This window comes from Phascolarctos cinereus, unplaced genomic scaffold (assembly GCF_003287225.1).
Source record: "Phascolarctos cinereus isolate Bilbo 61053 unplaced genomic scaffold, phaCin_HiC Scaffold_4;HRSCAF=312, whole genome shotgun sequence".
Classification (NCBI taxonomy): Eukaryota; Metazoa; Chordata; class Mammalia; order Diprotodontia; family Phascolarctidae; genus Phascolarctos; species Phascolarctos cinereus.
In genome coordinates, this window is record NW_027555847.1 from 670,812,989 (window position 1) to 670,840,302 (window position 27,314).

The window sequence follows — 27,314 nt, forward strand, 5'->3', positions numbered from 1 at the left end:
AACCTCTAAGATATCCCATCATCAGCAAACTGAACTGTTTCCTCCAAAACCTCCTCCTTCGATTTCTCAGTTTGTGTTACTGGCATCATCTTTCCAATATACAAACCTAAATCATCTTTGGCTACTCTCATTTCTTCAGTTTCATATCTGGTTAACTGCCAAGACCTTTGGGTCCTGTCTCTGAAACATCTTTCCTATCTTTTCAGTCCAGAGTTGCAGCATTGCTGTAGCATCCAAACTGCTTCCCAAAGTCTCCTTGCTCCTGTCTCTTCCAGTCTGTCCTTCACGTGCTGCAAAATCAAGTTCCCAACCCACAGCCTTCGATCTTCAATAAATCCCTGTGGTCTACTGAAGAAACTTTCTTTAGTCTGCATTCAAGAACCTTTGGCTTGCCTCCACCTTATGTTGCAGCCTTATGTTGCAGTCACCATCACCTGGCCAAACTGAATCGCAATGACTGGGTATGCTTATCTTGCCCTTTTTTACTTCTAGGTCCCTGATCAAACTTTACCCAGTGCCTAGAATCCTCTCCCTGTTTAAATCTTCTACATCCTTTACATAGGGTTCAATACCTAGAGGAAGAGTACCATGAACTTCTTTCCCTCCACTTTGGAAATATTCTCCTTGGATTAAATTTTCCTCAACATTAATTAACTAAGCACCTACCAGAACTCTCATAGAATTGTTAATACTGGTGTTTATAATCAAATCTTCATCATGTAGCTAACATTTTGTATGTAAATGGTGCTTAATAAATATTTGCTGGATGAAGTGTGGCACAGTGGGTTAGGAATATAATCATGCTGAAGGGCAGCATCCCCCCCCCCTTTTAACTGTAACATTGGTGTCAGGGGACAGCATTAACACCAATGTTTCCATTCTGTTGCTTTCTTTGGGTTAAGACTTGGTTTGGCCTGTGGTATCTTAATTAATGAATTATTTTATTATGGGGTTTTAGTTTACCTAGTTTTTTTCTTTGGATGAGAAATCACAGATAAATCTTCCAGAACAGATTAATGTTCCTGGTCTGTAAAGATCAGAAGGTGAGATCATACATGTGAATTTGCACTTTTCTTGTCCTTTGTTAAAAGTCTCCCAAAGAGAACACTATTGCCATAATGAGATGGACTCTCTCCTACCACCTGGATGCTTAGAGTATTTCTGAATTTCCAGCTGTCACTAAAGCTTCAGTTTCTATTTCATCGTCTTGTTGAGTGTATGTTCCATGAGAACAGGGACTGCTTCATTTTTGTCTTTGCATCCCCATCATCTGGCAACATAATAGGTACTTAATAAATGCTTGTTGATTGACACAGAGATATCCCATGGCTCTTAAAAGCTTGCCTGGCAAAGCACAAACTCTACAGGTCCTAATCCTCTGAAAAGGCTTTATGTGTTAGTGCATAAGGCCCTTGACTGGAAGGTTGGCCACTTCAGCCCGTCAAGAGCTTATGCAGCAGAAGCACTGGTGAAAGGAGTGTCCACGTTGATGAAATCACGGATATTTAAAGCACTGTGACTTTTGTCATTTTCCTTACTACAGTTTTGATTAAATAATTTAGTCACTCAAATGAGGGGTAGTGAGCTGTGCTCATAACATTATCAACTCCTAGACTTCTTAAAACAGCAAACGAAGCAAAACTCCCTTTTTCTAAACTAAGACACTAAACATTTCTTTATAAAAAGTCTTTATTTGAAGGCAAAACAGTAAAATCCACAAGAAATCTGTAACATCACATGTTGACATTTTATTCTGAATCAGACATAGTTGAATAGTTTCACAGCTATGGGAAATCTAGAACAGAATCAAATATTTCATCCCCTTGGGTCAAAGAGTTTGGGAGAGATTTCTGCATCTTTTAAAACAAAGGTTCCAAGATTGTGAATTGTACAAACAGATGGCACTGCACCAAGCCGCCCACAGCACTCAGCTCTGCACGTCGTCACACACTTGTTAGTATGTTTAGGTCATGTCCAGGAAAAGAAAACGGCTTCTCTTGAGGTTTCCAGTCATGCCTCATGATGATAATTTAGACTTTTTATTCCTCTTCTACCTCCCCTTGCTATTTTGGTTTCAGTATAAAAATGATGAATTCAGAGCTGTAGAATCTTTAACTGCCTTAGATGCCCAAGACAGTCTGAGTGGGCTGTGAGCACGCAGGTGCTCCTGTAAATAAAAACATTAAGTACATAGAGCTTTGTCAAAGGTCACCATTCCCAGAACAGGAAGATGCTTAAGCCCTATGTTGGCATGCCAGTCTGCTCCTTCCCAATAGCATCTATCCATTTCAAATGGCTGACACTGGAGAACAGTATAAACTTCATCCTCAGCGCCAGCGTGTCCTAGAGGAATTAGGCTTTGCATGAGCTCTACTAGGGATAGTCTAGATAAACATACATTTGACTAAAACTAAACCAAATGGAATTAAAAAAAAAAAGAGAATGCAGGTCATCTTCAAAACAAAAGGGTATTTTGTTTTTACTTTAAATACTGTGTAGTAAAGTCTAGTTTTTATTACTACACAACCAATAATTTTAAGGTAGGTTAAAGCACATCATGGCTTTTGATCTACTTCATTGTTGGCTAATGGCAATCACTTAATATCCTTTCCTCAAGACACTAGTCTTGGCTTATATAAGATGCTCAAATTTGATTTAAAGAAGATGTAAGATGTCCACTCCTTCAGTTGAAGGATTCCTATTCAGGGGGGTGGAGGATCCTGGTTTTCACACTTCACTGGAAAGGACAAAAGTTCACGTGTAAACATATCCTTTTTCTTTTGATATTTTTTGATAGTGAGTGTTCGAATCATAGATCAAGCGTACGTATGCGGTTTCCATTACATTCAGGTGGTGCGCCTTGTCAGTATTGCATGCCATGTTCTTCCCATCTTGTTTCCTGTCACTCCCTCAGAGAAGTACACCTTGGTAAAACTGAGTTGTTACTAGGATCCTGACTTCCATACCAAGTATCAAATTAGGATTAGGATTTCTAACAAAGGACAGAAAGGCTACACAGTGGGTAGACAGCAAAGAAGTGATTTTACTTATAGCAAAACTTTTCCAAAAAAGATTAACAAAATTCAAAAAAGACAGTTTCCAACAACAACAACAACAACAACAATGTTTTAACTCCTGAATCTTCCATGTTAAATTCTAGCCCTGTAGCCTAGGCAACGGGAGAGCCCCGCTCTCTTAGTGGAGAAACTCAACCAATTTACTTACATTCATCCCTGGCTTTCATACGTGCAATGAACGAGTAACTTTTGTTTCTGCGGTAGTTTTCATATGGATCATCCAAAGCCACGCCCACTCCCTTGTACTGATCCCATTTATCTCTGATATCCCCCCCTTTAATCGGGTCCTGAATGCCTTGTTCCTTCACTCCCAGGCCACCTGATCCACTCCATCCTTGGGGAAAAAAGATAAGATGGGACATTTATCAATCTACAAGTGAATTTTAATTTGTGAAATAACGCATCTTAACATAACCTCTAACAAGAATATTAAGAACTCTCTGGAAGGTACAAACCAGTTGTCTAGTAGAAAACTAAAAATCAGTATTAAATTTATAACTTTCCAGAAATGATTTTAATGAGCCTAATTTTTTTTTTAGCACCTGACATCTTCAGAAATGCCTGAGGAAATGCTGCCAACTTTAGAAACAAAGAGTTTTATATAATAATAGTTTATGTTAATATAGCATTTTATAGTTTAAGAGTAAGTATGACATAATGGAAAACAACACTAGATCCTGGCTCTTCTAATGACTAACTAGTACTACGACCTACATTGTGCAGATGGCTTTTTCTTAAGATATGAAGTAACTATTCATAAGAAAAATCTTACCCATTTTCACCAACATCTGGTGTCCTTTATTTTCTTCTCCAAGCCTTGAATCAGGTACAGGTGGTGCTGAATTAGAGCCCAAACCAGCTGAGGAACTAAAATGAAGACAGGTTTTGTTGGTGAACTAAAAAACGGAGCACAATTTCAAAAACCCACAACAGTAAACTAGGAAAACTCTGGCATACTTAGTAAAATGGTAAGGAAGGAAATGGCCTATAATTTGGACTAATAATAATAATGGTCCTTGATCAGATTCTTATGCATGGACTATGCCACGCTGAACATATGGGGTTTCTAATTAGAACTTTTAAAATATTCACAGAAAAGCACCAGAAGATTATGATCTACACAGAGACAGTCTGCCAGCACGTCATTCAGAAGGGAAGAGGAATCTTACGGGGGAGTAGGACTCCGAGATCGGGATCGGCGCCTCCTTCCTGGGGAGTAAGACTTCGACCTGGACCTGGACCTTGACCGTGATCTGCTGCGTGAAGAACGGGACCGGCTTCTGCTCCTGTATCACAAGAGTGTCTAAATTCAGTTATACTGTCCTCCAGAAAAACTGTACATGAACATCCAGCGTTGCAAATCACGAAGGGGCTCTACTTCACAAAGAAAGGCCCAGTTGTGACCTACCTGGACCGAGAGCGTGAATAGGATCGAGAACAGGAGCGAGAGCGTGACCTTGAGTATGAACCAGATGATTTGGAAGATCTTGAATTGGATCGTGAAGAAGAACGACCTCTACTTTTAGACCTGCTACGGGATCTGGAAGGTCCACTGCAAAGAGAATTTTTAGTGAGCAAAATATTCTGACAGCTCTAATATATCTATGCAGCCACACCAATAAAATATATGTTTAAACTTGCCCTAAATTAAACATCACCAGAAAACTAGTGACATCTCACATCTGAATGGGAAAAAAAGGAGACATTGTCATTCAGTCTTGTTGATGAACTTGAATAAATAAATCTGAGTAGAGGCCCTAGTGATTCTAAAATAAATACCCTGTTTCTAAACCCAACTTGCTTCTTTCTTCCTGATGTAGTATTAACTTTAGATTCTATTAGTAAATCAATTTCCCAAAGATAATATATGGAAGGTGTAGCTTCAGCATCTAGAAGCAACACTACTTCCTGATTTTAGGAATCTGCAGAAAATGCAAATGTTGACTTTCCTTCTAAATATCAACACAAGTAGTCATAATTCAGCGTGATCTACTGTTAAAAGGTAGCTTCAACAAGAAAATAAGGCATATTCTATTGTATCAGCAAGCCCACTACAAGAGAAAAATGGTACTGACCTCGGTCTCATTATTTAAATGTGTCACTGGACTCAAGGAGTACCATTTGTCTGAACATACAATTCAAGGCATCAGAAATTTAAAAGAAAAAATTTGTGTTAAGTTCTCACCTGTTTCTCTTTTCCTGCCCTTTTCTCCTCCTGGCTCTCATTTTTGCTCTGAAGAACTCATACAGCCCATTCTGTTCCCAGCCTTCACTGTAAGACATGTATGTTTTCCTGAACAACTAATTCCAAGCATCTCTTCTTCAGATGCCATATATATTTTTTTAAAACGTGAGGAATGGGCACAAAAAATCTGGATCAGAAGTCCCCAACACCCTAGGCCATGCCATATTATCATTCCTAGCAGCCCCAAAGAAAATCTTGAACACAGAAACTTCTACCATATTGTAGTTTGTTGGGGAACTAGACACTCTTTGTTTCAAATACTCTCTTAGCAAGTGATTGCAGTATCAAATAACTTCTAATTTTTACCATTCAAAGCACTATTATTCATCTTTTCTCTCATTGTAATTCAACAAATTAAATCCCATTCAATCAACTATGAAGTGACAATATATGAATTCTTTGGATACAAGGATGAAACCAAACTCAAGCAAAATATGTTAAATGCTCAGGATGGATCAGAAAAGCAAGAGAGATTCAGAAAGGAATAATTTTTCTCTTTAATCAAGAAAGGTTTTCTGTGGAAGGTAGGACATGAAGATAATCCTTCAATGGACAATGGGATTTTGAAGCATAGTGGACAGTAAATGCAATTACAAGGTAGGATAAAGCAGAAAGACTGGGAAAAAATGAAAAACCCATTAAGTGAATAGATGAATGAAGACTAGAGAGAACCACTGGAATTTCAGCTTAGTTTGACAGGTTTAGGGGATAGTGTGAAGGGTTAAATGCTTTTATACCTGGGGCTCAGAGCTGGCTGAATTAAACCTCTCTCTTTTGTAAAAGTATCTTAATTCTACTCTGATTCCTTGACAACCCTATGAGGCTACGTTATTATCACTATTATTACCCTATGTTATTATCACTATTATATCCATAATACCCTACGTTATTATCACTATTATTTCCAGAGGACTAAACCAAGCTATAGAAATAAACTGACTTCCCCAAGGTCAGATGGATGGTTGGTGGTAGTGCTAACACTAGAATCTCCACACTCTCCTCTGCCTGGGCCACAGTGACTACACCATACCCACCCTTACCTGTTTCTAGGTCTATCATGGGATGGAGGACTATAAAATGCCTCCACTGCTGCCAAGAGCCTCTCGCTGGGAGGCATGGGGGGTGGAAGACGTATGTCTTTTGGATCCAAAGGCTTATACTCGTGATCTTCTAGCTGCAGGAGATAAAAACATACATTTGATACACCACACCATTCACTTACCAAGTCAATTCAAATAAACATTTATTAAGCATTCCCTTGTGCAGGGCACTGTGCTACACTCTAAGGATGCAGAGGTGAAACAAGACAGTCCTACCCTCATGGGGCTTACAGCCTAACAGGAGACTAAGACATGCATACAAATAACATGTAAGTTAGAACACGGTAAGTGTGTATGAGAGGACAAAGTAGAACAAGAGACAGGGCCTGCAAAGGGGACGGGAAAGAGGAACGCGAGATCGAGGGCTATCGGCTGGAAGAGACCTCAGAGACCAGCTAGGCCAGTCAAGACCTGAAGAGGAGTCATCCCCCTTTTGCCTGGGATCCTTTCCATTTTACCACGACTCTGCTTGGTAGAAAGTTTTCCCTTTACAGAAAGCCTAAATTTTACTTCTTTCCTACTTTATTACTCTTGGTTCTACCCTCTGAGGCCGAGCAGAACATAGTTAATCTTCCCCATGAAAGCCCTTCAAATAGTTGACAGTTATCATTGTCCCCTCCCATCCCCAAGTCTTCTCTAGACTAAATGATGACCCTCTCCTGCCCTCCAGATCAAGTTCCATGTGATCCTCATGTGGGATAAATCTGAGGGCTTTCATCATGGTGGCTGCACTCCCAGGAACACTGTGCAGCTTTCAAATGTCCTTTCTAAATAAAATGTGGTCCTCAGACCTAAAAACAAGAAAAGGGTCTGACCAGCCAGAATTCAGCTCTCATTTCTTTGCCCAGTTTGTTCACGCATTCTGAACTGGTACTTCATGAAAACCATGAGATTATTCCAGACCAAGGGCGGGGAACCTATGCCCTGAAGGCCACATGTGGCCCTCTGACTGAATCTAAACTTCACAGAACAAATCCCCTTAATAAAAGGATTTGTTCTGTGAAACTTGGACTTAGTCAAAAGGCTGCACCCAAGGATCTAGAAGGCCATATATGGCCTCCAGGGCACCGGTTCCCCACTCCTGTTCTGGACCACCAGATGCATAGCAACGCCTCTTTCGACTTCATATTTATGAAAGTGATTTTGAAAAATCCAATTAAAAGGTGTTACTCAATTTCATTTTTTTTAAAGTTCAGGTTTAACCTGTCAGTAACTTTGGGATCCGGTCCCATCCAGTGTACTAGCTATTTCCTCTCAGCTTTGCAAATCTGATAAGCATGCTATCAGTGCTTTTATCCAAGTCACAGAAAAAAATGTTAAACAGCGTGAGGCCTAGCACAGATGCCTGGGGCACTCTCTTGGAGATCTTCCAAGCACACCATTAATGACCCACCTTGTCACTAGCCCATGTTTTCCCATCTTTTCAACAGGAACAGCATGATACTTTGTCAAATGTTTTACCAAGATCTAGGTAAGAATTTTCTGCAATATTCCCTAGGTATGTCAGTAGAGTACCCCAATCAAAAAAGAAAATGAGTTTTGCCTACTAGACCCTGTTCTAGATGGCTCTATGTAATCCCTACTTCCTTTTGTAGTTATCCACTAACAACGCCTTTAATAACAAGTTCTAGAATTTTGCCAGAAATTGAAGTCAAACTAACTGGCCTGTAGCCACATGATTCCTTTCTGTCCCCCCCCCCGCCCCACCCTTTTAAAAAAAAGGGCTATTTGCCCTTTTTCAGCCCTGTAGTATGTCCCCAATTCTCCCCACTATCTCCAAAATCTGGGACACTGGCTCATAGGATGTAGTTCATCTGGGCCAGGGAAGCTGAACTCATTCTGGGAGACTAGGTGCTCTCTTACTATCTCTTTACTTAGCTTGGATATTAGCTCCTTCCTGGCTATGTTTATTCTGTCATTTCTCATCCAAAGATTCTCTCCTTAGCAGAGAAAACAAGCAGAAAACAAACTCTGCTTTGTTTTCACTACCCTACGTGAAAGTTCTGTCTCAGTGATGTTTTAAAAGCCTCATTTGTTACCCTTGGTTTTTCCTGCCAGCCTCAGTTCACTCGGAGCTTTAGCACTCCTTGAACCTTGAGACTGTCACTCACTTCTGAGGTCACCCTGTTCTCCATGCTTGCTTTCATCTTCTACACATTTTTGAAAAATCTCATTACACTGGTTAGCAAGTTCCCTGTGTACCCATGTTAGTGTCTCTGGATGGTTCCTTTTTCCTCCACATCAGAATGTTTCTCTTTGCGTCTTCAGACTTTGTTCCTGGGTTTCCCATGTCTCCTATGTCAACTTCCCTTGGGTAATTTTGGTCCACAGGATCCTAACTATTCTTTTTCGGAATCCTCTGAAATATGCTTGCCTCCAAATCCCTGGTACAACCCATACTGTTATCCAAGCACCAGTTTGTTTGTTGGTTAGAATCAGAAAAATCAACCCCCAGCATTTCTCTTTGTTGGTTCCTCTCCCTTTTGAGGAAAGGATTCTTGAATATGGTGGTAAGCCAAGATGAGTACTGAAGACAGAAGAGGATTTCTGTGGGCGGCACTGGGGAAAGGGGCTAACACGCACACGTGTATAGAGGCAGGAAATGCTGGAATGTAGTTTGTGAAGGGGAACAACAGGAGATAAAGCTGAAAAGACAGTTAAGGGCCTTAAATGCCAGACTACGAAGCTGGCATTTTGTCTTAAAGGCAATGGGAAACAACCAACATTTTAGAGTAAGGGAGAGATGTGGCCAGAGCAGCCTCTGTGGTAGGCAGATTACTCTAGTAGCCTATGAAGGCTGGACTGGAGAGAGCCAAGACTTGAAAACTAACTAAAGAGAGTAACACATAGGAGTCCAGGTGGTAAGATCATCTAAATGAATTTGGTAATAGTGAGAGCAGAACAGAAGAGGCAGAGGAACAAGCTAGTACAGAGAGAGAATCAAAAGGACTTGGCAACTAATTTATACAGAGGGTAAAGGAGAAGGAAGAGTCAGATTTTTCCAACAAGTATTTTTTTATTGAGTACCTACTGTGTGCTCTGCTAGCTGTGTGGCTTCAATACCAGAATCACTGTTAGTAAACACCATCTTTGAATACAAAAGGATAGCAATACTCCATATACACAGCTTTTTCATCCACTGAAAACACATCATCTTTCTCACACAACTACCTTTCATCTTACGGCTCAGCAGTACCTAGAATCTCTCACATTGATGCCTCCCCAGGGCTGGCCTGGGCAGTGTATCTGTAGAAGAACACTGGTGTGGGCATGAAGCTGTATCCTGTTAGATAGGCAGGAGTGCTCTGCAGGGCACTACGGGGCAGATGCCAAGTCTGACCTGGTGGGCAGCGCAACAATCAATGGCTCTCACTCCCTTCCCTACAATTCTGTGCAGGGGTCTTCAATGTAATATGGAAGAGCTGAAATTTTAGGTATTCCCTCATCTTTTTGCAATTAAAATGTCTTTTAGAGCCTTTATCTGGCTGGTCCTTCCGACAATATTAAGGCTGAAAATAAAATGGGGGAGTGATGAAGGACAAGAGACTGAATAGAAATGAAGGCAGCTCTTCCCCTCTGGTTTTATCTATTTATTATTAGTAGATTCTTGTCATCACCATATTTCAGGCCCTCATTACCACCCACCTGAACTAGTACAGTAGTCTCCTCACTGGTCTCACGAGTCTTCCTAAGGGGCCAAATGAATCATCCTTCTATACTGGATTATTTGCCTGCTCTGCTTGTCACTTTTCAATGGTTTCCCACTGCCTGACCACTAAGCAGAGATGAAGACCCTTCCGAAGCAGACACAGCACACTCCCTTTCCAGCCTTCTCTCATATCCTTCTCTACCATGTATTCTACAGTTGCACCAAACTGGACAGTGCCCTGTTCCCTGCACATATCTCCCATACTGTTCCCATGGGTCACTCCCATTACCTCTGCTGGTACTCCTTCCTCTCAAGTTATTTAATCTCCTATGCATCTCGAATTACGGGGGTAGAGCGGAAAGGGAGCATATCAACAAAGCTCACACTTTAGAGATGACGAACCTGAGGCCCATTTCTTGGCACCTGCCCCAGAAAGTCTGATCTTATCCTTTGGTTGGACACAGCCCCTCCTTTCTCAGACCTGGCAGAAATGACCGCACTACTTCTACACCTGATGCATTTCCTTTAAGAGACGGTGCAGTGTAGAGGAAAGGACAGTGACCATGGGAATCTGAAGGGACTCTGACCTCAGCTGCATGAATTTTAGCCAACTCACTTCCCATGTTTGGACCTTAGTGCCCTCACCTGTAAAATGTGGACAATAACATTTGCAATACCCCCCTCACAGGGCAGTTATAAGCGCAGTGCTTTGCTATCCCCTTAAAGAACTAAATAACAGTGTCAGACCTGAAAGAACAGGGAAGTCACTATCTCCAAAAGGAACCGTGTGACTTTCAGACTGCTCAAATGGTTTCGTCTGTCTCGTGAGCTCTGCCAAATTTGCCTTTTTATAATTTCCACCCACTGCTCCTGGGTCTGATCCCTCCCCCAAAAGCCAACCCCCCTCCAAAGACCCACACCAGCTGCCTCTCAGCCAGTTCTCGCAACTGCTCATAAGGCATGATTTCTAAGCCCCTTCAACATTCTGGTGGATGCTCTCCAGTTTTTCAATGAGCCTCCTAAAATAGGGCATCCAAAACCAAATGAAATTCACCAAACATTTATTAAGTGCATATGTTGTGCAGAGAACTGTACTACTTGTTGGTAGAGATACCACGTTTAGAGAAGACAGTTTCTGCCCTAATGGAGCTTACAATCTAGCAGGAGAAGAACAGTACATAATATATCACATGCATTCGAGTGCAAAACAAAAGGCTAAGGCTATCTAAACATGGAAGGAGGATCATGGTGCTGATGGGAGGTGAGGGGAAGGCAGCATGAGAAGACACTGAACAGCTGAAAGGGGGAAGGGCATTCCAGGTGTAGGAACAAGATAAGCAAAAGAGTAGAGGTCAGAGATTAAAAGATTTAGAGTTGGAAGATACCTCAGCACGCATTTAGTCCAGCACTCTCTCTTTACAGAGAAGTCAAATGACTTGCCCAGGGCCACACAGGTAATAAGAAGCAGAACCAAAGCTTGAACACAGGTTCTCCCAACTCCAAACTGTATATTTTCCCCCTACACCAAGTTACCCTCATAGTGACTGACACAGTTGTACTGATCTTTCTATCTCCCTTAGCCTGGAACTAAGCACAGGGCCCTACCCCCTCAGAGGTATGCATTTAACAAATATTTGTGGCAGTGAATTTTCCATAAATGTAAATGCAGTTTAGAGACAACAACTGATTACGTGACTGGAAGGAATGGATGAACAGTCAAGTATCACTGAAGGAGAATACTTTCACAGACCAATCCAGCTTTGGCAACAGCTCCTGGTTGAGAAGTCTCTCATATCGTATTTTAAAAAGATACCTGAGTAAAGTTCACCCAGTAAACTAGAATGGAAAAAGTAAGGGATGAATTCAAAATAGCCATTAATGAAACTGATGTACACAGGAGCGAAACTGGGAAGCAGCTGTTAAAAGAGAAACTGGTACACAGACATATGTAAAAGAGAGAGAGAGAGAGAGAGAGAGAGAGAGAGAGAGAGAGAGAGAGAGAGAGAGAGAGAGAGAGAGAGAGAGAGAGAGAGAGAGAGAGAGAGAGAAACCTCAGGGCAGATAGAGATTGGCAAGACTGCCCAGAAACACAGCAGAGCAATGAGAATTTCATTGCATTTCTGAGTTCTGCCACTTTACCTTCACAAGAGGAGCCATCAGTCCGGCAGGTAGATCAAAGTATGGGACGTTGGGGACCAAGCTGGGATCATCATGATTCATGTGAGGAGGCCCCTGCCTTCGCATGTGAGGAGGCTGGCCATTGAAGCCATGAGGGGGAGGCCCAAAGTCTGGGTGCTGCGGTCCACCCCATGGGGGATGTTCGTTGATCCCAGGATGAGGCAATCGGTGGCCAGGATGGTGATGAGGAGGTCCCATCTCTACACACAAAGGACAGAACATAACAACTTATGGGCTATCATAGGCCAAATGATAAATAGTACACTCTTCAGACAAAATAGTAAAGTTCTCCAGAAAGCAACTAATGAACCTGATAAAAAGGTACCATCATCATTTACAGATGGACTCCAGATATCTTCCTAAACCCCCAGCTCTAAGACCAATTGCTGCACACAGTTCTACTCACTTCCCACATCTAAGGCTGGCTGGGGGAGGTGTATGTGTCGCATTGAATGAATGAAAGAGAAAACATAAACTGTCTCCTCCAGAGAGTGGGGCGTGTGTGTGGCGAATCATTAAGATGCCTAGCATGCAAAGGGGTCATTAGATGAACATTGTTACAGGGAACATTTAATTCCCAAGAAACAATTCTATCAATGGGTGCGGAACTGAATGACATTACAGAGGAATCTTGTCCCATTCTTGCCAGGTCTAGTTGTGATGAAATCACTGGTCAGAATCAACAGGGCTGGGTTTGATTAGAATGACCTAACAGGACAGCTGGACCTGTGAATCCCCTGGCAGAAAGAGTCCCCAAAGAACTCCTTCCACTATGCTGGATGGCACCTTCTACACAACAGTCTCAGAGAGCTGCCTGGATCAGTGAGAGGGTGACTTGCTTGGTCACACAGCCAGGATGGGACGGAGGCAGGACCTAAACCCAGATCTTCTGGCTCTGAGGCTAGCTAGCTGGGTGAGACAATGGACTGAATACTAGACATGGAGTTGGGAGGCCCAAGTTCAAATCTTGCCTTAGACACAGGCTTTTTGATCCTGGAAAAGTCACTTACCCTCTTCTGGCCTCACATTCTTCATCTTATAAAACGAGGGTAATAATGGCAATCACCTCCCGGGGCTGTGGTGAGAACCCAACAGGACAGCATCCGTAAAGCACAATGTCCAGGCGAAGTGTTGTTAGGTCACACTGCCCCCACGGCAGCGGCTCCATTCACAGAATGCTTGATGGGCATTCTCTCGTTTGCTCTCAGTGATGTCCCAGCCATGTTGGAAGAATGGTCACCCCCCTCCCCCCGGGACTCATTTTAAGGAAGAACACCAGAGCGCTTCCCGGGGCCCCCTTATTTTGAATAGCTGACAGGTACTTTTAAATAGCATTTAATCTGGCCACTTCATTTTGCAGAAAAGGTGACCTGCCTAAGGTCACTCCGGTGATAAGTGGCAGAGCTAGGATGCAGGAGCTGCAGCTGGGTGCCCTGGCAGGACATACCATGCTCTTTCAAACACCTCTTCCTGCCTCTTACTCACGGAATTCAAAGTCTAGTAAGGGGATCTAGCACAGACTTAGCTAACTGCAGGACCATAAAATTAGCAAGATGGGGGATTTATGAAAATAATATGGATGAAATCTGCAGAGGGGCAGTTATACTAGGGACCTGCGCATGGGTGAGAGGACAAGGAGGGATACCCAAACAGATCTTGTGCAGTACTGGAGAATTTAAGCATGAAAGCTCTTGCTTAAATACTTTAAGGCCCTGATTTCACTGGGGTGGGTATTCCCCCTGCTGACAAAATATCTAACCTTGAGGTAGGGAACCTGTAGCCTCAAGGCCCTATATGGCCTTCTAGGTCCTTGGGTGCGGCCTTTTGACCGAGTCCAAGTTTTACAGAACAAATCCTTTTATTAAGGGGATTTGTTCTGTGAAGTTTGGATTCAGTCTAAGGGCTGCACTTGAGGACCAGGAGGGCCACATGTGGCCTTGAGGCTGCAGGTACCCCACCCCTGATCTAACCACTACACACCTTAAACAGATGATCTTGAGTTGATGTGGCTAACAAAACCAATCCCGCCCAGGTAGCCTCAGTTCTGGTCATGACCTTCTCCCCACAGATTTACCATTCTTTCAAGTGGGTCTACACTTGAAGGGCTGGGCCCTTCCCAAGCTTAGACTCTGTAGGAATAGGCATCAAGAGCCCAGGTATCAGAGCAGAATTCCGATGGAGGTCTTACATGGAAGAGGAAATTTACAAGGGAAAAAAATCTAGTGAAAATTTCCCTACTTTGAGAATACTAGATCTGCTTTCTCCATCATCTCCAAGTGAAATTTTTGGAGAATTATCGATAAGTCACTCACCAGCAGGAAAATCTCCTTGAGGGTAGTCAAAACGATGAGGGTACGGGGGTCTCTCAAACGGATGTCGAGGGGGAAAATCTTCCTGCATGAATCGTGGTGGGAAGCGGTTGAAGTTGTGGGGGTGAGGAGGCTGGTTGAATTGTGGATGCTGCTGATGGGGAGGGAATGGTCCCCGGAAGTGGGGTGGTCGCTGCATGCGAAAGGGTGGTTCCCTCTGACCGCCACCCCAGGGGGGCTGCTCATGCTGGTTATTCCAAGGGGCATCAAACTGATTATTCCAGTTGGGGTCTGGTTGGTTGTTCCATGGAGGGTCTCGCTGACTGTTCCACCCTGGATCTCTCTGTTCATTCCACATTCCTTCATGGTTGTTATTCCATGGAGGACAGTGAGGGGGTCCCTGGTGGTGAGGGTAAGGAGGCTGGTCAGGAGGCTACAAAAATAAAGAATGTAATAAAATAATCTACATTTAAGCCAGTTATGGGAGGACAAAGGCACACATATGTTTTCACACACAGGTTTTGGGGTTATCAACACTCTTAACACCACTCAGCCCATTTACATTTTTGATAGGCTTACTAAGTTGGAACACCCAGGGCTCAGCTGGCCCCAATTCTGATGCCTCAGCACAGTGTGGAGGCGGCTGGTCCTACAGAGCTGGAATGCAAATACCGAGCTGCACATACAAATCCAGTGATAACCTTTCTGTCTGCCACTAAGACCCAACCTAGCTAAGTTAGGTGAGGCTCATCACCACACTGGCCACACAGCAATGAAGTTATCAGCTAGAGCAACTCACAAAGAATATCTAACTAAGCCAAAGAGAAGTCTGTGATATTTATCAGGGGAATCACAAAATCACAGATTCTTGGAGTATTAAAGCTCAAGCAACAGAATGGTAATGGGGCAGCTAGGTGGCACCATAGTGCACAAAGTGCTGGGCCTGGGAGTCAGGAAGACCTGGATTCAACTATAACTCAGACACTTATAGCTGTGGGACCCCAGGCAAGTCACTTCACACTGTTTGCCTCAGTTTCCTCATCTGTAAAATAAGCTGGAGAAGGAAACGGCAAACCCCTCCAGTATCTTTGCCAAGAAAACCCCAAATGGGGTCATGAAGAGTCAGACACGACTAAACACCAGAATGGTAAATCAGACACCACAGAATGTTCTGTATTTTTCTTGCCCTTTTAGGGGGAGGGCAGGGGCAACATGGCTAATATGGAAATATATTTTGCATAACTTCATGTGTATAATGGGTAATGGATGGGGGGAAAGGCTGAAGGGAGGAAAAAAAATTGGAACTCAAGATAAAATGAATGTTTAAAATATTTCTCAAAAAAACAGAGAATGGGGGCAGCTAGTGGACAGAGCACCAGCCTCGGAGTCAGGAGGACCTGAGTTCCAGTCTAGACTCAGACACATAACACTCACTAGCTATGTGACTCTGGGCAAATCACTTAACCCCAATTACCCACATAAAAAAAAAACCAGAACATCAGAATCGAAAGGGCCCTTAGAACACAGAAATTCAAAGCTGGAGAGCCCTTAGAACAGAGATGTCAGAGCTGGAAGGGCCTTAGAACACAGAAGGTCAGAGCTGGGAGGACCCTTAGAACACAGGATGTCAGAAGTGATACGTAATCTTGGCTAGACCCTGTTGTTTCACACATCTTCCCCTTTGCATTTAGAATCCCAATCTTGTTCCTAACAGTAAGTATTCCAAACCTTTTCGTCTTCTCAAATTTCTAAGACTATCTCTAACCCGAGTTGACAGTCTCCTGTTTCACAGAAAAGACTGAGGGCACCATACATTAATTCCAAACTTCTGCCATCACCTTCTACTCTCCACTCACAGATACATAGCTGGAATGGGACCTGAGAGATCTTCTAGGTCAAACCCTTCATTCTACATATGGGAAAACTGAGGCTCAGAGAGGTTAAGAGGCCTCTCCAAGGACACGTAGTCTGTGTCAGAGCCAGAATCTGAATCCCATTCCTCTGACTCCAAATTCCACAATGCCGCAAGGGATCTCCTTACTCTTGTGCCACAGCGAATCTGCTTACCTGCACCCTTCATCTTTTTCCCTCCTGTCTGTTAGGACCTTATTCCAATAGTCATCCATTTTTTTTCTCATGATCTTCAATGTCTGTCTCCCTCACTGCTGCTCATTCACAACTGTCCACAAAACACTTAGGCAAATTCAGTCCCAAATGTCCTCTGCTAACTCTTGTTCCTAATCTCTCTTCTCCCCATCTCTCTCCTCTTGTTTACTGGCAACTTCTTTGTTGCCTCTACGCGACGCTGTCATTTTATTACTGATTATCTTGACTGGCTGTCATTTAGCTTCCCAATCCCACCGCTGACTCTCTCCCAAAAGCTCACCAGTGTGCGTGTCACTGGCTCTCCTTCAGGTGGCTCTTCCTCCATCCTCGGCATCTGCACACCCCCTGCCCTGTGAACCTCTTCCATGAACCTCTTCCACGTCTTGCATGTTCTCTCCTCTCTTGGTTTTAGAAGCACCATACTGTCCTGATCCTCTCCAGCTTCCTATTTTCTTTGTTTCTTTTGCTGGTTTTTTCACAATCTCCCCCAAGCCCAAAATGAGGGTTCCTCCAAGTTCTGTGCTTGGCCCTTTCCTCTCCATACTTTCCCACAGACATCTCCTCTGCTCTCCTGGCTTCAGCCATCACCTCTATGCAGAGGATTCTAACGTGTACCCCCAGGCCAGACCTTTCTTCTGTACCCCAGAGCCAATATTCCATGTGTCTACAGGACAGGTCTACTTTAATCTCACAACTCAAACCTAACCTGACTTTCCTCTCCTGATGGCACCATTCTGCAGTCACAGATTACATCGTTCTCCTTACTTCTCATACTGAAATCCTTATTTCCTCCCATTTAATTCTCTCTGTTCCTCCCACTAGCCAGTCTAGACCCTCAGACTGCTGCCTGTCTGGACCACTGCAGCAGCCTAACAGGTCTTCCCATCTACTCTCTGCTCTGCCCGATCCAGCCTTCACACTCCTGCCACAACAACCTTCCTTATGCTCAAATCTTATCTTATTGTACTTCTCTTCAGAAATTTTCAGTGACTCTCTAAAGCTCAATTTTTTTTTTTGGTCTGGCATTCAAGACCCTCTAAAACCAAGTTTGTCTCTAGCCTTATCTTACACTGCAACCTACCAAGGCAGAACCAGTAATCATGAGTCAAAGATCTAGAACTTAAGAGGTCATCTAGTCCAAATTTTTGCATCTACAAGTGAAGAATCGAAGACTTAGAAAGGTTCAATACCTTGCCTCAGGTCACACAGGTAGTAATTGCCAAAGCCAGGATCTGAGCCTAAAAGGCTCTGACTCAAAACCCAATGTTTCCTCCACTGTACAATGCTGCCTTTCATTGGACCAGACTCCCATCTCTTCTTTACCTAATGAATTCCACTCCAGATTCTAATGTCTAACTCAAATGACAATCTGCTGTTAACCTGTACTCACATCCCAATAGGCTTTGTGTTTTATTTTGTATGATGATGACCTGTGCACACATCGCATCCTTCTATTAGGCTGTAAGCTCTATGTAAACAAGGACTGCATTGTAAGAGAACATCTCCCAGCACTTAGCAAAATATCCTGAACAGAGTAGGTGTTCCATAAATTTCTACTTCATTCTATGAACAATGTCAGAGCTTGGAAGGCTCTTAGAGATCATTTTACAGATGAGGAAACTGAGGCCTAGAGAAGGGCATGATCAATGGGTGGCTCCTCAGAAATGACTCCTCTTTGGAGAGCACCTAGGTCGTGGTTTGCTGTGAATGTGGATCAGAGCCAACATATTTTATAATTGTGTCATTTCCTGTGATGTTCATGATTTTCCCCAAATGCTCTAATACCCAGGAAAAGATTTTAATGAAGCAACAAGGCGCCACTTATACCTCTCCTTCCCGAATAGATTACCTGTTGTTGGCCCCACGGAGCAACTGGATGAGGCTGGTCAAACCAAGGAGGTTTATTTGGAGGAATGGGCTCATGGGGCCCAGGTCCCCGGGGACCGGGGGCCGAAGCAGGGTCTTGTACGCCCCCCCCTGCAGCGTCATATTCAGAAGAACCTGGCATTGGGATGGGAGGTTTGTTGTCATCTACAGGAGAAACAAGAAACCAGTTACACAAGGCTGCCATGTGTCTGGAAACAAAGCAGAAATGGTGACTACAGGTAAAGGCATCAGGACCCAAACCTGTGACCAGAGGTCATGCCTGAAAACCTAATGCAAGATCCTTTTGGAACAGTTCTCTCCTTTCTGTATAATTCTTATAGAAATTATGCTGAATAAAACCACAAAACAGTCCCAGAGACAGCAGAGAAACACAATTTTTGTAATACCCAAGTATTCCACCTCCCAAACAGTAACAAAGTCACCTGATTCTGTAGCCATCCCTTCCTCTCCATTTTTACAACCTGAAATAGCTATCATTTCGTATCTGAAGGGGCATCATGTGGAGAATGCAGGAGATTTGCTCTCTCTGGCCCCAGCAGGCAGAAGTAAACAACAAGGGGGGGGCATGTCAGATGGAGATAGACTCCAGCTTTCTATAAAGAAAAAGACTGATGCCCTTTCTAGTGCATGGAATTGATGCAATAAAGCCATTCTGAGTGGGCCTGGGAGTGGCCAACTCAAACTACAGTTTGTACACAACTGCTCCGGCCCACAGAGGAGGTTTCTTTTAATACCAACTAAATACAGTCTTCTATCACAACAATGATGACAATGGTCACTGGCAGATCTGCCAATCACTTTGCACACAGTCTCCCAGTTAAGTCCCAAAACAAGCCTTCTGAGGTATTATGATCACATTTAATAGCTGTGAAAATTAAAGCTAGATGAGAAATCTGAGATGACCTAGTCAAACGATGATAGATCTGGAGCTAGAAGGTTCTATTCAAGTGTGAGTGCTGGATTTGGAGCCTGGGACAATCTGGGTTTGAATCCTGTCTTGGATGCTTGGAAGCTGTGTGACCTTGGGCAAGTCACTTAACACAGCCTCAGTTTCTCAGTCAAATGAAGTCACTTTCAGCTCTATTATTCACCACCTGCCTACGAGATATTCTGAAATGGATATCCCATAGACATCTCAGACCCAACACATCGAAACAGAACTCAGAAAATTCTCCCCCCCCCACCTTGTCTTTTCTGAACGTCCCTGTCACCGTCTAGGATGCCACCATCATTCCAGTCATCCAGGCTCAGAAGCCTGGTGTCAGCCACGACGCCTCACCATCACTCCACAGATTCAATCTGTTGCCAAGACCGATCATTTCTACCTTCCCAACATCTCTCTCTCCTCTTTACTCATACCACCACCAAGCCAGGGTAGGCCTTCATCACCTCAAACCCGTGCTACTGAAAAAGCCTTCTGGCGCCTTGGTCTGCCTTGAGCCCAGTGTAGTCTGTCTCTCACTCAGCTGCCAAAGTGCAGGCCTCACCATGTACCTCCCTCCAGAAAGTCCAGTGGCTCCCTACCACCTCCAGGATCAAAAAGAAACCCCTTTATTTGCTATTCAAAGCCCTTCATAACTTGCTCCCTACGCTTTCCAGGCTTCTCATGCCTTACATGTGATCTTTGTTCCAGCGACACTGGCCTTCCTGCTGTTTCTCACCCCAGACACTCCATCCCTGGGCTCCAAACATTTTCAAGGTTTGGCCCCCAACTCTGCCTTTTGGCTCTTCTGGCTTTCTCCAAGTCCCTAACACCTACTACACGAAGCGCTTCTCCATCACCTTCAATGCCAGCGCCTTCTCTCTGTCCCTTCCCTTCAATTTATCCAGTCCGCAGCTTGTTTCTGCACAGTTGTCCACATGTTACCTCCCTCCATTAGACTATGAGCTCCTTGGAGGGCTGGAACTATCTTTTTGCCTTTTCTTTGTATCCTTAGAGCTTAGCACAGTGCCTGGCACATAGTAAGCACTAAACAAATGTTTGCTAACTGACATTAAGGAGGAATGACTTAGAGAGCGGTACTTTAAGTGAGGAAGAGCCAAGTTCAAATCTTGCCTCAGACACTTACTATGTGATCACGGGCAAGTAACTTTTTTCATCTTCTGTAAAGAAGTTTCATCTTCTCTAAAATGAGGGAGTTGGCCTTTATGGCCTCTAAGATCCCTTCCAGATCCTCTTACCTCATTTTATAGATAACAATAATGAAACACAAAGAAGTCAAGTCATCTGCTGTACAAAAAGCATGTTTACTAACAGTTCTAATACTGTCTGACCACATCACAACAGTCTCCTCAAACTGTAAAATAAGACCTTGTAACTAATAATTTTTAAATGTCTACAAAACAATTCTTAATGGATTAAAATCGGCCTCCATCACTCCTACCTCCCTTAAGCTTTGGTACAAAGCACAGATCTGCAGGGCACTTGTTACAGGGAAGACAACTGGGCACGGTACCCAAAGGCCAGAATTCAAGCACTGCTTCTGCTACTGTCCCTGTGACTTTGGGCAAACAGCTTCTCCACTCTGCACCCTCCTGTTTCTTCAGTTCCAAAACTCGGGATAACAACGTTCTCAACGCCATTCTCTCTTTCACAGTTTACTCCCCCACCTCAAGCAATCACTTCAAGAATTACAAAGCAGGACAACTGCTTTACTTCACTTTCAGAAATCAGAGCCTGTCTCTGGAAACAAGGTAATGTGGAGGCTGTCTTGGGGTAACATCGAGAACACGTGCCTGACCCTTACTTCTAGAGACAAAGAGGCTCAGCCAAAAGGGCTGTGTGCCAACCTGGCTGGGTGGTTGGAGGGGCAGAGGGCGCAGGCGTAGGTGCTGGAGGTGGGGCTGGCGGGGGAGGGGTTGATTTCACTTCGCTTTCCATAGGTGGGATCTGTATCTGTTGTGGGGGTGGCTGCTGCTGTTGCTGCTGCTGCTGCTGCTGCTGCTGTTGCTGCTGCTGCTGTGCCAAGCTGTTAACAAACTCCTCGTGCTGAGTCTTCAGGGTCTGTATCTGTTGCTGGAAGGCCATCTGAACTGGCTGTACCACAGCAGCATATTCAATGATCAGCGTTGCCTAAACCAGTGAGAACCACAAATCAAAGCTGAGCCAAAAGACATTTTATACCCAGGTGTCCACACAACAGGCCTCTCAGGACTGTTCTTCACTTCTGACATGTCTCATGGGCACCATTTCCTTTTTTACAGACTGTAAATTTCCCAGTGACTCCTTTTCCCTAACAGAAGACTTTTACTTTTATCACTTAATCAGATGCTAAGTCTGCCAAAACGCACCCTCCCCAAAATAAGAGCCGAGCAAAACAAGCCAATACACTGGCTGTTGTGAAATGACCCTGACGGTCTGTTACCACCTCCCATGTACTCCACAGAGCGCCCAAGTGAGGGTGGCCCACTTAGTCTCTGTTCGTTAGTAAGCACCATTTATCCTGAAAAGATTCCACGTATATATTCTCTGACCTCAGGTTCCTTCCAGTTCTAAAAACTCTCTAGTAGTTTGTTCCATACAGGTAGACTTCCCCATAAATAAGAGACACTCCAGAAGCAAATGAGCTTTTTATAAAGCAGGTGACATGCCAACAGTACTTGAATCCTGCCACTGACCAGGAATCAATGCTAGTGCAGAAGTGAGTGTGTGTGTGTGTGTGTGTGTGTGTGTGTGTGTGTGTGAGAGAGAGAGAGAGAGAGAGAGAGAGAGAGAGAGAGAGAGAGAGAAGAGAGCATGTGTGTGTGAAGTTTTCTGATCTGATTCACAAATGGATAACAATTCTAACTCAACAGAATGCTGGAGATGGCAGTACCTAACCATGCTATAAAAAAAGCAAGTGGAAGGTTGTTCCCACTAACCTGGTACTGTCCCAGCCCGAGGGCTGGGCTTTGCAACTGCTGGATAATTGACTCATCAAAGTAACCATTCTTCTCCCACAACTGGAGGAGCTGGGTAGAAGGAAAGCAGGAAGGAAGAATCAGGCATGGAAATCCTTTGTGCTACTTTAAAATACTTCCAGGCTCTCTCAATCAAAGTCAAGGAAGAAAAGAAAGGCAGGCAGTTACTCACCCGGGCGATTTTCTGCTGTTTATCCTCTTCCACAGCTAAAAAGCTGGTACAGTAAATGGGAACCACTACTTTCTGCAGGGCAGCCAATAAATCCCTCGCCTGCTTCCGCTGGCTAAAAAGGGAACAGAAGTTTCCTGTGTTAAGCTCAGGCCTTAATGTGACTGCTGGAGATGTGGCACTGTCTAGGGAAATGGAGGAAAGGAACTGTGCCCCTGGAGAAGAGGTGAGGCCTTCCATTTCCCTGGTCCTTACAGGGGCCCGATACACATGCATACAATAGGCTACTCAGAGTCAGGCCACACCTCCTCTTAACTTCCTTTCTTTGATATAGAAAAATTCAGGTATTCAGAAACTGGTATAAACACAAAAGGAATCAATAAAACTTGAAAAAAGGAATTTAAAAAAAAAAAAAGGAAAGTCCTGAGAAAATAGGAAGTCTGTTTGGTAGCAACTGGGTTAGATCAGCATCTTACCCCACATGTACGACATGCTCCAAAAGGGTACATGACCAAAATAGGAAAAAAAGTGAGACAACAGAAGAAGGTTCCTTTCACACTCATGGCTATGGTGAAAATGCTTCTTAAAAAAAGAGACAGGGGATATCATAAAAGACAAAACAGACTTCTGATTATGCAAAATTAAAAAGCTGTCAGACAAACAAAATCAAAACAGCTTTGAACATGAGGAGAAACTGAGAGGGAAAAAAATCTTGTATTAAATATTCTGATAAGATTCTGGAATCCAAGATTTATAAGAAACTTTTATAAATATACGAGGACAAGAGCCATACCCCAAAAGATAACAGGGATAAGAAGTTTTCATAAGTAAAGCAAAATCAGTATTTGTATTGAGACTGCTCCAAATAATTAAGAGAAATGGGGACAGCTAGGTGTTATAGTGGATAGAGTACCGGCCCTGGAGTCAGGAGGACCTGAGTTCAAATGTGACCTCAGACACGTAACACTCACTAGGCTGTGTGACCCTGGGCAAGTCACTTAACCCCAACTGCCTCACCAAAAAAAAAAAAAAAAAGGAGAAATGAAACTTGAAACAATTCTACATTTCTACCTCATACCTGTCAAAGGGGAGAAAATGATTTTTAAAAATGGAAATAATCAAAGTTGAAGAAGCAGAGGGCAGGCCCACTAATATACTGTTGGTGGAGCTATAAATTGGTCCAACTAGTCTGGGAATCAATTTGGAATTACATGAATAAAATCACTAAAATGTTCAAACTCTCTAACCCAGCAACCACACTCCAGGCATTTTCCCAGGAGGTCAACGAGAGAAAGAAAAGTTGTATGTATTAATGTTTACAACATTCTAGGATAGCAAAGAACTAGAAAAAAATGGGTGTCTGCTGAATGAAGAACTGGCTGAGCAAACAGCAGCAGTAAGGCACACATATTATTTGGGCCAAGCAGTCATTTTTTACAGGGCTTCATTCTGTGTGTGTGTGTGTGTGTGTCCATCCAGATGTGTGCTCCTAATGACCCCACGTCAATTTAGGATGTCTGACAGTGACTAGATGACTCCATAATTGAGCTTGTTTCAGTTAGCTCACTGTTAGGCAAGTATGGATAGGGTGCAATAACCACATGTTTACCAGCTCTCTTTTCTTATGGTTTAAATTCTGGAGTTTTAGAGAATAGCTGTTATTTCAAGGAAATGTGTAAACGCTCTAGTACCTAAAGGGTACAGTTTGGGGAGCTACTGCAGGAGCCCTCGTTGGGGGGTAAGGGAGGGTGTGAAGTAGAGAAGAAAGCCAAGTGCTTCAAGGATCACACAAGATGGCACCAAAATAGACTCTGTGACACTGAAGAACAAAGCAAAGCAGGGTCAGAAAGATAAAACACAACCAACTCAAACTGTCATTACAAAAGAGTCTAAAATTCCACCTCAGAAGGCAAGACCTTCAGACAGGCCTGGCCACTGACTCCTCTACACTCCAGCACAGGCGTGCTAAAGTTGAAAGAATAGACGACTGGAGGGAAAAAACAGCTGCTGACCACTGTCAAGAAGAAAATACACTTGTCATGGGCAAAACAATGCCAAGAATGGAGTACTGAAGATTGGAAAGAGGCAATTTTTACTGCTGAAATCTGCTTTTTCATTCAAGACTGTATTGAAATTGTCAGAATCTAGGTGATCCTGCACAACCAGGGCACCTTCAGACTAAATCACCCTCCCCATTTCCCACCCCCCAAAAAAAACTGAGGAATCTTTTATTTCTAATGGGCCTGGAAGTCTTATTCCCAATGAGAGAAAGATGAACTCTGGTAAATATATTCACATACTAAGAAGTAGAATTGTTCTGGAATTACAGAAATTCCCAAAGGGAGATGGAATCCTGCAATACGTCTTTGCATAATGCCACATCACAAAGGTAAAAAAAAAAACAACTTATCAAAGAAATAGAGATAAACATGCTTTAATGGCCTGAGAACTTGCCTGATTTACACCACAGTGGGATATTATGGAGTAAAAACATGACTAGGAAAAATGGACTATGTGTCAAAGATATACTTAATATCCACTGTGATAAAAAATATGGTTTCATAATGAAGAATGTGTCAAAATCTTGTGAACCCCAATTCAAACTGCGTAAAACAGGTGACTACAGCAAAAGGATGTCTTTTATATTAAGTTTTAAAAAGATTTATTGTTAATACATTTTAATTACTGTGTGACTTGCACATCATTATACACCCATTAAAATTATGAAGAATTCAGAATGAGAACTAGTAAGAAGTGATGTACAGTGAAGAAAGTATAATCAAAAGAATTTAAACGATGATTTCAGTAACATACATGACAGCACTGAAAAGTCACCCTGGAGAACCAATAACGAAACACATCTCCTCTTCTGAGGAGATGCTGGCACTATGGATGTAAAATTTGATCTCTACTGTGAAACACAGTTGCTTTGTCAGTTGCCTTGCTTACTTTTTTCTCCTTTTATTTTTTGTTGCAAGAAAGGATTCAGTGGTAAGAGCTGCTATGGGGAAACAATTATGACATGAAAACAAAAGTAATGATAAAACTATGAAATTTTAACTGAATAACTAGATAAGAAATATTGTATAGCAGTAAAGGGTTCTCTTATCCTTTTCCAGATCCAAGTAGCTGGGAGGGATGGATAGGTAACATACTGAAAGACTCAATCAGGATCCCAAAAGATGACAGGCTAGAATGATGTTAAGGAGTGGGAAAGGGATTCCAGGGCATAAAGACTACTCATAAATAACAGCTGGGGACCACATGCAAACTGCAATGGAGGAATTGGTAGAGGGTGGGGTCCATACATATAGTGGTAGTGATTTGCAGTTTTGTTTGGGTTTTTTTGGCTAGACAATAGTGTTAAGTGACTTGCCAGGGTCACACAGCTAGTAAGGGCCAAATCTGAACACAGGTCCTCCTGACTCCAGGGCCAGTGCTCTATCCAATGCACCGCCTAATTGCCCCCTGCAGCTTTTCCTAATAGTGAGCGGTAGTAGACTGAACAAGGAGGGAAAAAAAATAGATGCCAGACATGATTCAGGAATGAATGATTGATTCAGGAATAGGAATTGTAATGGTGAAAAAAAGGTGACACATTTTAGGACTCTATTAAAGGCAATATTTATGGAATGGGCTGGACAAGTACATTCATATACACACAATTCACCACAAGAGGGTACCAGAGGGGGGACAATTTAAAACAGTTCATCCATCCTCTTTGCAAGGATGATCCAAGGACACATCATTCCACTGACCTCATCTCCCTACATAAAAGACTTAGTGCATCTTTTGGTACATCAGACTCTCACTACTTTGATATCATCTACAGCCAGATGGAGACAGACCCAAATAACAAGTAAGTCTGAATATAGGCTATGCCACCAAAAGGAGATATCTTTGAAAGGATAATATATATCTATATTTGTATCTGTGTGTGTGTAAGTATACACACATAAATATAAGAGTAATGTCATCATAAGATATGTTCAGGATTTGTAAAAGTTAGATTTGGGGGTTTGAGAGGAAAAGGGCAGAGAATGGTACACAACAGAAAACTAGAGAACCTTGTAGGTAATGCACATCTGTGTGGAAGAGCTAAGTATCCTGGCAGACAATCTAGAAAATACATCTACTGAAAGCCCTTACCAGTGATGCAAAACATCATTGATCAGGTAAATCAAATGCAATCGAAGCTCAAAATGGGCTCCATCAGCGGTGATCCGATTTCGGAGGTGGCCAGCCATCAGCTCACAATGTGGAGGAGTCTTGGCATTACTGAACATCCAATTCTTTCCCGCCTGGAAATGCCAATTTAATAACTGGAGTAAATATTTAAACGTTCTTAGAATTTTACTTAAGAATCATCATGGCAATAGTGATAATAAATAAGTCACTTCTGTATGGTGCTCCACAATTTATAAAACACTGTCCCAGTAAACTAAGTCAAGCCAATAACATTACATATGATGTACACAGAACACCTCAAAGTCCACAAAGCACAGCAGATGTCATCAAACCTGAGGCCCACAACAACCTACTGGAGGACTACCAATAAAGTTTAGACTGGGGGACCACAGATAAAGAAACCTCAGAGAGATTAGATGATTTGCCCATCAGAATACACTTGCTAAATGCCACAGGCAGGAGATCCTCCCAAGTCTCTGACTCTAAGCCCAGCACTTTCTCCATTC

At 43.0% G+C, this 27,314-nt stretch overlaps 2 protein-coding genes across 3 annotated transcripts in view; one reads left to right on the forward strand and one right to left on the reverse strand.

Annotated features, from left to right (window-relative positions):
* Positions 1-4,873, forward strand: part of CUNH19orf44 (chromosome unknown C19orf44 homolog) — a 30,418-nt gene extending 25,545 nt beyond the window's left edge. The window contains 1 exon segment of the mRNA XM_020969434.2: positions 4,172-4,873. The gene's annotated coding sequence lies outside the window, so the exon portion shown is untranslated.
* CHERP (calcium homeostasis endoplasmic reticulum protein) overlaps positions 1,672-27,314 on the reverse strand; it is a 31,864-nt gene continuing 6,221 nt past the window's right edge. The window contains exons 5-17 of one of the 2 annotated variants that reach the window (XM_020969433.1): positions 26,770-26,921; positions 22,624-22,735; positions 22,413-22,502; positions 21,342-21,624; positions 18,514-18,695; positions 14,562-14,958; positions 12,211-12,449; positions 6,363-6,496; positions 5,263-5,349; positions 4,486-4,629; positions 4,247-4,363; positions 3,850-3,944; positions 1,672-3,411 (exon numbers count right to left, since the gene is read on the reverse strand). In XM_020969433.1, coding sequence (XP_020825092.1) covers positions 3,218-3,411; positions 3,850-3,944; positions 4,247-4,363; positions 4,486-4,629; positions 5,263-5,349; positions 6,363-6,496; positions 12,211-12,449; positions 14,562-14,958; positions 18,514-18,695; positions 21,342-21,624; positions 22,413-22,502; positions 22,624-22,735; positions 26,770-26,921 — 2,226 coding nt within the window. In that variant the 3' untranslated portion in view covers positions 1,672-3,217. Of the gene's footprint in view, positions 3,412-3,849; positions 3,945-4,246; positions 4,364-4,485; positions 4,630-5,262; positions 5,350-6,362; positions 6,497-12,210; positions 12,450-14,561; positions 14,992-18,513; positions 18,696-21,341; positions 21,625-22,412; positions 22,503-22,623; positions 22,736-26,769; positions 26,922-27,314 lie in introns of both variants that reach the window. The other variant, XM_020969432.1, reaches the window with a different exon arrangement.